Below are 11,501 nucleotides of genomic sequence, written 5' to 3'. Positions count from 1 at the left end.
ATTCGGCATTATATAGTAAATGATGAATTGTATTTGCTAACAAGGCCAATGAACTGACAATAGAACTTACAAAATAATTACTGTAATCGAGAGTGTTGCTATTTTTGTTTCATCAACTTGTTTGTCAATAATTTACCTCCCTTGAGAGATTGTAGAGCATGCTTTTGCGTATCGAATCAACTGAAGTATATGAATACAGTATGCAGGTGATGAAGGTATATTACTGCATAGGTAAGAGAAGTAGAGGATAAAAAAGTTAGGCCATCACGTTTAACATAGAGCTTGGTCGTTGAATTACCACTAACGTCTTTGCATAATATATACGCCGCCACAACTAAATTTGAAATCATTAAAAATGCTGACATATCAAATGACAATTCGGGGAACTGAATCGGGGAAATCAAGTTAGTCCCAGAGAGAAAAAAAACAGTTTTTTGTATTACTTAATTTGGTTATGGCATTAAAGATCTAAGACAGATATAAACAGCATAAATCAAAATTATAACCTAAATTGACTAAAATGACTTGTGGACATTACGGATTACTTCACTTATCATTCTAAAAACGTTGTTCAAGTTTAAGTGTATAATTTTCGTTGAATAAAACACTTGAACACAATCAGTTCCATTTTACTTAAGAAGTAAGGTTTCATTTTTAAACATTTATCGCGATCTAAATAGTTACGGATTAGAAATGTGATCATGTCGCCAAAAGCCTGAAGGGCTCTCCGGTAGAATGTATCACATATCATCCCGTAATTGCATCCCTATCAAATTTTAAAGTGATACCTTATTACTATTATTTTAATGTGAGACTAATTACAACGTATTTTACATGCTTAAGTTTTAAACACATATGCATAAAATGATTAAAATTTTCAAACCTCAACGGTTTTTACAATGTTTTTACACATAATTAAACACACCTTGCTTAAAAAATGTTTCATTTGAAATGTAAATATTCAGAAATAAAAGGCTCGCATGGAAACTGTGAAAAAAGTCTTTAGGTACTAGTAATGAAAAATTTTGGTATTCAAATAGTAGTCTTTCCACATATCCTGTGTTTATTGTCATCCATATAAAATATTGTCCTTTTTGGGAAAGAAAATAATAAAAGAAAAAATTATGAACAATTTTGAGAGCATACTTTTTTATTGATGACTTTTCCATTGATGACTAGGTAAATTAATTTTAGATATACATGTATTAAGTCAACTTTTAATCCAAATTGAATGTTTTGAGTTTCAAGGGTAATTTACTTAATTTTTTTTTTTTTTTTTTTTTTTTGTGGTCATTTAAAAAGAAATTTGAAATTGTTAACAAACCATCGATGCAACTATGTCCATGCGCCTTAAAATATGTGGTGCACAGGAAAAACTACTTGTCTTATCGACATTTTACGATGAGCTCCATGGTCGCCCCTAGAAATCCTACTTGACATTCTATCACTGAAAACCTGACTCATGAGGCTGTATATTTTTGTAAAAGTACTGCATTCCAAACCAAAATGCTATAAATGTCATTACGATAGATTAAACGTTCAAGATTATATTTTCATTGCTTATTTTGGAAAAACAATGGATGTTGATTCATGGACCTGTTTCTCAAGTCTGTTATTTCTTTGGATAATGAGTATCTCATTTACTAATTGCTATGGTAAGGACAATTTTCATATTAGTTATGGTCTTCCGACTTCCTTCGGAAGACAATATTGTTTTCTATCTGTTTTCTATTATTTTTAGCATTCTTTTTTTTCAATATACAGGCCATATCTCACATGTACGTTGTTCAGTTTGAAAGTTTTTTTCAGGGATATTGCATCATGTGAATTATTCCAAGGGTATCTCACTTTTTCAAATTTCACTTTCGCTCGTAATTTCTGGAGAAATTTGTATTTTTTAAAGGGCATTTTGTCAAGAATATTTTTTCGAGAACGGTTTAAGATATAAAAAAGAAAGTCGCTGAACTGATAGAGCATCAAATGGAGATGTGTGGATAGACATTCTTTTTCTAACATTCGGTCGCAATGATTTCAAAAAGTCCAAAATTTTCAACGTTTTTTTTTTTGTTTTTCAATATTATTCTTTAGGATTTACAGGGCTTTTAGAGTTTCTTCTAAGAAATCAAAATATTTTTCCTCGTCTTCATGCGTGTATTTATTGCAAAAAAATATGACCGAACCAAAATTTGTTCCACTGTCTGGGGTTCGAATCCCATTGCTGGTATGTCAAACATTTTTCTTTGTTTCTGTCTTGTTTTAGTTGCAAATGACTTTTCTTTTTTTTAATACAATATTGGAAGAACTTGTCTATTTCTAAAAGGTTTTTGATGAGATATTCCGTTGTAAACGTTTAATACTCATACTCTTTCTTAATAGACTGTGGTATATGGACATAAACAAATTAAAGGATGTAATCTACATGTGTTCAATGGACTGATGTAGTATAAGTCAGTCGGATGCTGCTCTTGCAAAAACATCATTTCTAGTTATACATGTTTTTAGAGTTTATTAGTTTTACGCATTAAAAAACGTAATTTTCATCTCAAGATTATCTTCATTTATTTCATTATTCGTAAGTATCTTTTATAATATCTATATTATTTTCAAATATGATTAAAAAACAAATCTCATTGCTATATAATGGTTTAATATAATATTTTGAAATAATTATAAGCATTCCCTGACTATCAATGCATTGGGTTGCAAGATAAGGACACTATTGCTGAACCTTCTGTTAGGCATAAAATATTTGTACAACACTTAATAATTTTGCGTATATTTTAACATATATTTTCAAAAAGAGCAGCTTATAAATACCAGGACAACAAAAGTGACAAGCAGTTCAATACATCCATTCGGAAGAGGAAGAGGGTCCGCGGACTTTACAATTGACGGGAATTTTAATCAACATTACACGAACTGCATGCACACAGCCATAGGATGGTCGGAGGCTTGGTTGACCATAGACCTAGGGGTCATCTACAACGTAAAAAGTGTTAAAATATGGTACAGAGATGATAGTGAGTTAATTTCATTTGTGTATTTGTCTAATGCTATTTTGTATACTGTTTGTTATCTCCATATATTTCATGCTAATGATGGATTGTCCTCTTTAAATGTTTTCCTTTCATCATTCAGAGCATAAAAATGGCATATACATCCCTTAAGTTGTCCGGTAACGTAATCTGATACAAAATGTTGAATAAACAATTTTTTCAGAGTATTTAGAGAGATTTTTGCAGCAGAGATTCATTTTCAAGTTTGTGATTTTCTTTATTGAATTTAGTTCTTTAAGAGTCTTTTTAGGCGGATCAGCTCGTGCCTTCAGACTTACAGGATTTTCCATACTTGCCTCTCAAACCCCAGGATTTGAGGACAACAACATATGCTATCAGGATCCAGGTCATGTTTTACCTGAAACAGTACTTGAGGTGAATTGTGTTCGGACTGCTCGATATATAAAGATATATACTAACAAGAAAAATGATCAGTATGGTGCCATTCTGGAAATCTGCGAAATAAGAATTTTTGGTATGTATTGGCTTGGCATGCGAGTTTAACAAGGAAAAATTCAGTTAACTATCGATTGCATTATTTAGAAGCATTTGTAATTTGGATTCAGAGAAAGAGAGGGGTGGGGGGTTTGGATATGTTTACAATTTCGTCACGGCTTGCTAATCTCGAGTACATCACGATCAGAAAGTCTTTAGAATAACCATTTTATCGATCGATTAAGCCATTTTTTTTATCTAGATGATGATACCTACATTAAGTTAAGAGTAGCTTAATGTCTTAATGTTAATTCTGGAGCTCGGCTGCAGCAAAATCTTAAATACATGGTAAAACTAGCATTTAATACATCCTGAGGTTGGATTTTAATGTTAAACCTGTAGCTTTTGACATACATGTTGTATATAATCTTACGACAATGAATAATATCTAAGATTTATTACATTGATTATTTGATTGTATATTATTTAACGTCCCTCTCGAGAATATATCACTAATATGGAGACGTCACCACTTGCCGGTGGAGAGCTGAAAATTTTGTCGTATACTTGGTACTCATGGCCATTGAGCATGGAGGAATCTTTTTCGTGTCAGCACCTACTGCAACATGGGACGTCGGGTTATCCGGTTTCATCCGAAGTACTGGTCTCCACGTCCCACAGTGGGATTCGGACCCGCGACATAAGGATCAACTCTTAACTTCATGACTCTAGAGCAGACACTCTAACCACTACGCTATTTCGTTATATATATGTGATACAAAACTGACATAATCAAATTAATAAAAATAAAACCAAATTACCTCTATTTCTTCCCCTATGTTTTTGGAAAGTTTTAGGGTTTTTTGGTAACACGGGTACATGCTTGATTTATATTTATATATTTATTTATTTTCTTATTTTTACACATGGTCTATAAGTCAAACAAAGTGGAAATGATACGAAAATTTAAGTTTTCACCTTAAAGTCTTTTACTGATTTTTTTTCATATTTGATGCTTTCAAAATCTTACGTTTTTCTAGTTATTCGGGAAATCATATTTATCCCATCAATTTTGAAACGCATATCCATAATTAAATATTTCAGCAGCATTGGGAATTTTCTCTAAGGTTTTTTTTTTGTTTGAGTTTGAAAGTAAATTCATTGTATAGTAGTGGGTGTGAGATACGGACGTCATCATAAATATACTCTCTGCTTGATTTCATACGCAGTCTACCATTTCCATTTCAAATTGTATAATAATGAAATTCCACAAATGCCAAAACGCATTTCCACTTTCTTGCTTTATTTAATTTGAATTATCTCTCAAGTTTATCCTAATAATATATCTTGAGTCCAAATTATTTCAGGTTGTCCACGTCGGAAATACGGAGAACAGTGTGAGTCATGCGGAAATTGTAAACGGGATTGCCACGCAACGGGACAATGTGATTCATTTGGTTGTATACATGATGGATACCATCCACCATACTGTAAAGGTAAAGGTACATCAAATATATACCCACGTGTTTATTTTGAAGAAAATGCAAAAACAAAAAAAAATAAAAAAAAAAATAAAAAAAAACAACTCGTAAATAAAAATGCCTGTTAGAGACATGACTATTCATTACAATCGTATATGCCCTTTCTCACTAAGTATACTGTATTAATATTTCCTCTAATACGACCGTAATGAATAAATAGATCACTGTTTTTAGTGTGTATATGCAATTTTCCAAACCCCAGATCTGTTATATTCTGGATCCAATAAAGCACAAAGACCATTTAAATTACTTTCTTCCTTCATGGAAGGTCTGCTGAAATAGCCTAATAAGATAAAGTTATTGAACTTACATTGGTGAATATTGGCACGAGTCGGTTGTTGTACGAACTTGCGAGTAACAACAGTTGTAAATATTCATCTAGTTGAAAATAGGTTCAATAACTCCTTCATCTTAAAGAGTTATGACATTTGCCATAAATTTCTATTAATAATTTTATTAGTTAAACTGTAAATTAAAATTAATGAGAAGTTTCCAGTGTCAGCTAGTATTCAAATTATAACTGTCCAAGATACAATATATTCCTTTTAATATTTTATATCACATAATTCCAATGATGGTCCCAATAGTTATTTTATTTTATTTAGTTTATTGAATTTTCTGACTTATCGGTCTTCAGTTAAAACATTGTATTTACCCCGTAATATACAATTAAAAAAAAAAACCTAACCAACGTTTAATACTCTTGACAAATTTTTCTCTGAGTGGTTACACTAGGTATTGCTGAAAAATATGATTGATTGTTCTTCCGCCATTAGTGTCGTATCTTTCAATGTACTTACGTGCCACAGCGTAAGAAGAAAATGTTGATCTCTTTGTTTACATATATTTATACATCTCCAGAAGCTGAATTTGATATTTAATTAAAAAAAATTCTTGTCTGGTTGAAACAAAATGATTTTTTCACAGTATTTTTGTTCGTATTTTGTTTATATTTTGATGTTTCAAAATATTGAATTAAGTTAACGTCATCAACATTCAAAAGCTCTTGGCTTAATTTAAATCAAATTGTCAGTCTTATTTTTTGTAACTTGCACAGAATGCAGAAGTGGAAGATATGGCAAGTCGTGTAACTCTTTATGTGGACATTGTGCCAATAATTCAGCATGTAACAATGTAACCGGTTAGTGTCCTAATAAAAAGTGTCTACCTGGATGGAAAGAAACATTGGACTGGAAATGTGATAAAGGTCAGCAAACTTTAAATTTTCTCCTATCATTATTTGTAATAGAAACAAAATATGTAGATTTTTCAATTTTTCAAAAATGGACAGATTCTCTATGCATGATTTTTTTTTACTTTTTTTATTCTTTGACATAAAACTTTATTAAAAACCAATGTTCATACTTTTATAAAGAAAGAAGTCATTAAATACATTTTTTACAAAATTTCGCAGAAATTCTATACCAGATATTCGTGTACAAAAAATTAATTCTTTAAAATTAATCAAAAATTTATTATATTGCTCTGAACATAAATATATTTCTAAAATGCCAGAAAGGTTTCTATGGTAGAAATTGTGGCCTTCAATGTGGACATTGTGGAAACAAAACAACTTGTGATCACGTGACAGGTTCCTGTCCATCCTGTTTCTGTGAACCAGGTTGGATACATTCTAGCGAGGGAAGATGCAATCAAGGTATATCCTTTTTATTTTTGAGTGAAAATAGTGCTTTTTTTCAAAACATTTTTTCAAAATTTGAGTTAACTGAAGATTATATCTGCAAATAAAGTAACTGATCAACAACCAAATTCGTTAAATGTTGACTTTTCACTATTGTCGATAAATCTTTATCTTCATTTTTTTTCTCGACAGTAGTCTGCCCCTTTAGAAATTAATTGTATGTAGAATTGGATATTGGCCATATTTTAGTTTTAAAGTCTGTTGAATTTATGAAATTAAATGTTAGCCTTTTATTGGTGTCTATTACGAATTAATGGTCTATTTAAATGTATTGATAAACACACACAAGAAAATCATGCAATAACAGACATAGGATGGCATACGTGGCTTTTAAAAGAAAGTATTTTTCGTTGATATAATGAAAACTCAAAAAATATGTTTATTTCAATATATAACTTGCATACAGTGATAAATACTGAATTGTCTGTTTGAATACGGATTAACTATATACATGAACCCTTACTGTAGGATCTTTCGTCAATTAAACTTAAATATTCAGACTTAATGGTTTATATTTGAAGCACATTATTACAATTAAACAAAAATCTTTCTGATATTAAATAAACCCTTGTAATATATACAGAAGATGAAAGATAACAGTTTGAAACTTAAAGTAATAAAAGTACTTTAAATCATTTTTTAAAGCAAAAAATTCGTACTTCACTTACTGCACAGAATAATTAATATGTATTCAGTTTTATAATACAATATACAAAATATGTAAAGTGTACATTTACTGCAGCATGTGAAGCTGCAGCATGTGAAGCTGGGAGCTTTGGTAAAAACTGTCTCTCAGAATGTGGACATTGTGCCAATAATGCAACATGTAACTCCGTGAAAGGTTCCTGTCCAGATGGAAACTGTGCACCAGGGTGGATACACAATATAAACAGGAAATGTAATCAAGGTTTGAAAATTTTATCACGGAATTAAAATGACATGCAACATAAACGACAATTTCAGGCAGATATTAGCAGGAGATTCTTATTCCTCCATGGTACTTGATCCTACCTCTGATGTTTTGGAGGTCGGTGTTTGCTCTGCTATTATTTCGTATTGTTGAATGGACTTTTGATCTTGAAAACTGTTCGTTATCTCCATATATGGCAATGCAACGAAGTGAAATTAAACACCTTGAATAATATGATGAAAGTAACATCGAAAATACATAAATGGTTTCGTTATATGCATCCTATCATAAAAGAATATATATAATAAGAATATCTTATCCGAACTTTGTTAAAAAAAAATGAGATCAAAATATTGCAATTGCCCAAGTTATATTTATAAAGAAAAGATACACCTTTTGAGCATCGGGTATTGGTGGATAAGGGAATCTCATTTCGAAGCGTACTAGTATTTAAGTGTATACTCATAAACAGTTATAATATCTATCTGTAAAGGGCCTCGGGTAAAGCAGAAAAGGTCTATGACATAAAAAAACTTATTCGTTATTTTTCATTCTTTTGATGTTTTCCAGCTTGTAAGGATGGCTGGTACGGCAGAGAATGTAAAGAACAATGTGGATACTGTAGAGGAAACAGACCATCCCATCACGTGACCGGATCCTGTTTAGCGCTATGTGAACCTGGGTATCACGGGGATAAATGTGAAGAAAGCGAATTCTCTCAACTGCTTGCAATACAGAGGAAAATTCTGAACTCCAGAAGAGAACTGCTTCCTTTTAAAAGACGACGAATTGAACTGAGAGCAAATGGCACATCTCCTACTGACTTCATATAAGATATATTTAAAAAAATTCTGTGGACTTTTCGCTCTTATAAATGCTTTTGACATGATTTTTGTCTTGTTTTGCTAAACTTAAATATTTATATTTTCCAACAATGATATCAGCATAATTTTTGATGAGTTATTCATTCGAGAGATAAAACCATAAAAATATGTAATGTTTTGGAAAATCACTGAAATTAAAAAATAAAAGCTCATAGTTGTTTGAAAGAAAAAATCTTAATGCATGCATCTAATGACAAACTTTCAACTAATTCTTTTTTTTTTTTGCATTTGAAAGCAACTTTTAAGATGTTGAGTGTTAATTTTGCTACACTTAGTGGAAACATACATGCTCACTTACGCTGATTACTTCCTTATTGCAGTAGAATTAATTTTTTTTCATTGGATGCTTTCCTAAGATGGTTGTGTGATACACTTAAGAAACTTTGAAGGGAAAAAATTGTTCTACTTATTTAAAAGTGTGGTTCTTATACATGTATATCTTTTCTATTTAATTACAATGAAACATATTTCATATCATTACTTTCTGCAGTTTTCATTTTGCATCTCAGGTCTCTGGTCAGAAAATGTTTTAAGCTGGATAATTGTTTATTGTTCATGATCACTATTGAGGTATGTGTGAATATATATAAAAAAATACTTATAGCAAGACTAGCTTTTTAGATATGCCCTGACATTATTGCAGGAACGATTCTATTTACTTAATTGTTTGGTGAATTGTGTAATAAACGTGCTAAAATTGAGAGAAAATAATCCAGTGTGCCTTATTTTAGTAAATAGAAGAGAGAAGACAGTTTGTTTAAATAATATGACTTAAATGTTGACCTGCTCTGCCTTTGTTGTACATTCAGCATTAATGTGAAACAAGATGTTAGATTCAATTGAGAAAAAACACGGTTCACCTCCTTTATTTTGCTTCATAAACTCCTGAGGGAAAATTTTCATTTTCTTTGGTGGACTGTAGAAAGTATGTATTCTTTACAGTGTTATTTTAAGTTTTGTTAATCGATATTACTACAGTGCGATGTAGGGTAGTTTATGAAACACAGTAAGATTTTTTTTTCAAAATTAATATTATATGGGTATCAAAAACACTTTGACCAATAAATATGACTACTTTAGTTATATCAATTTTGATCATGCTGGATATGGAGATAACGAACAGTATTCAATATCAAAGTCCATAAACAATACAAAATAGGAACAGAGCTCCTTTGGAGAGGACCTCCAAAACAACAGAGATGGGATCGGGTGACATGGAGGAGTGAGCAACCGCTCCCAACCGGTCAAACGAGCCGTGTGCTCCTTGTCCTGATCAGGAAATAACGGGAAAAAATGAAAATTAAATTATATGGGTATGCAAAATAATTTTGTCAAATAAATATGACCACTTTAGTTATATCAATTCTTATCATGAAGGATATGGAGCTAACAGTATTCAGTATCAAAGTCCATCAAATAATACAAATTAGAAGCAGAGCATAGAACTAACGAAATGGTGACTGTAAACGGGGCTGCTTATATTCTTGTTTCTTCAACTTAGTTTGTCAATAGTTTACCACAATTTAGAATATATTCATACGTAGATCAAGCTCTTGCGTATCGAATCAACTGGGAAATATAATCTCCGTATGAAGGTATGTTGCTACATAAGTATTTTTTTTTTAAGTATAAGATTTTTGATTTGAATGATTAATTATTTTTCTTACCTCTTTTTCTTAATCCGCAGGCACTGGATTGAGTGTTGTTCTTAGATAGAGTAGCAAAACTGCATATAAGATTGTAATGCGCAGAATATTATATTATATGAGCTATAATGTCTTTATTCAAGAGAATTATTTAAAAAATCTCTGATTTAGTGCATTTATATTTTAATAACGGAAAGAAACCTTAATATACATTTGTTATTTTAAATGTATTTTTAACTGTATGTTTATTGTAATTCTGTATATTGTAGATTAGCGATCAAACTGACCACAAGACTGACAACTGAAAATATACTGTATATCTGAAAACATAGAATTTGAGGATGGGCTGTTCCTTTCGCGTCTCTTATGACAACATTTAAAATAAAATGTTTACATTTTGTTAGTTTCTACATATTACATTAATTGTATGAAATAAATCATTACAAATTCACTGGTGTTGTTGTATTTGGGGAAGACGATAAAAAAAAAATAAAATTTCATAAACATTATTTTTTTTCATTTTTTTATCACGCGACTTAGAACATGCTTTTCTGAAATTAAAAAAAAATATGTTCATGATCCCTTTCCTTCGAATGATATTTAGTGTGAATGTATGTTGCTTAAATTGCGGACGAATAACATGCATCATTTATATATAACTGTGGATTATTTATACATGTATGTAGTGTAAATGCGATGCAGTAAGGATACTATGTTTAAGAAATAGCATGAAGTATAAATCTTTTGCGGAATGAATGCATCAATGCTAACATAAAAATCTTTTTTTTAAAATGTTTTGGAATAAGTAAACGCATGTTGAAAACATCAGATTATAAAATAATTCTAAAAATTAGTAAAAACATTTATATTAAATCAGTGTACAATAAAATGTATTCTCTTTGTCCATCCTTGGCATGTGGTATACAATCAAATATTTTATAACAAGAATAATCAATTTGATTTCATATGTATTTCTTATTTATATATATTGAAATATATTAGCAAATTAAATTGCTGCCTAGATTGTTTTTAGAAGAAAAGCTTATTTTATTTCTTCTAAAAGACTAAAAAATTAAAAGCTTCTCTCCAGCTGATATTTCTAAAATATTTACCGAAGCAAAAAATGTTCTTAATATATCAAAATATTCTGTTTAAATATTTTTATTTGGGTGATAAACCATTTGTTCGAGAAAAAAATCATCTGTGCACATTTAGTTATATTTTCCATTTTGTTTTAAACATTTTAAATAATTTTCTATCACATTTTACAGAATGCCCGGAAGGAACTTATGGAGCTGAATGTAAGTCTATGTGTAGCGAGGGTTGT

The 11,501-nt window shown here is 30.5% G+C and overlaps 1 protein-coding gene across 1 annotated transcript; it reads left to right on the top strand.

Annotated features, from left to right (window-relative positions):
* The first annotated feature begins 1,561 nt into the window (after positions 1–1,561).
* On the top strand, positions 1,562–8,479 carry LOC134280548 (multiple epidermal growth factor-like domains protein 6). Its single transcript, XM_062762990.1, has 6 exons — positions 1,562–1,655; positions 2,802–3,020; positions 3,307–3,531; positions 4,859–4,987; positions 7,492–7,641; positions 8,215–8,479. The coding sequence occupies exons 1-6, from the start codon at positions 1,577–1,579 to the stop codon at positions 8,475–8,477; spliced, it is 1,065 nt and encodes a 354-aa protein (XP_062618974.1). The 5' UTR covers positions 1,562–1,576; the 3' UTR covers positions 8,478–8,479.
* Positions 8,480–11,501: the final 3,022 nt, after the last annotated feature.

The sequence above is a fragment of the Saccostrea cucullata genome, unplaced genomic scaffold (assembly GCF_032062105.1).
Source record: "Saccostrea cucullata isolate Sc308-1 unplaced genomic scaffold, CSIRO_AGI_Scuc_v1 ctg1530, whole genome shotgun sequence".
Classification (NCBI taxonomy): domain Eukaryota; kingdom Metazoa; phylum Mollusca; class Bivalvia; order Ostreida; family Ostreidae; genus Saccostrea; species Saccostrea cuccullata.
Note: the sequence above shows the minus strand (reverse complement) of the source record. Positions and strands in the feature narration are given on the sequence as shown.

What these genes read in the sequence shown, in the direction of transcription:
- LOC134280548 (XM_062762990.1), top strand. Translation starts at nt 1,577, where the DNA reads ATGGATGTTGATTCATGGACCTGTTTCTCAAGTCTGTTATTTCTTTGG. An exon ending in CTCATTTACTAATTGCTATG is followed by an intron (nt 1,656 to 2,801) that starts GTAAGGACAATT and finishes ATTTTCAAAAAG; the next exon opens with AGCAGCTTATAAATACCAGG. An exon ending in AATATGGTACAGAGATGATA is followed by an intron (nt 3,021 to 3,306) that starts GTGAGTTAATTT and finishes GAGTCTTTTTAG; the next exon opens with GCGGATCAGCTCGTGCCTTC.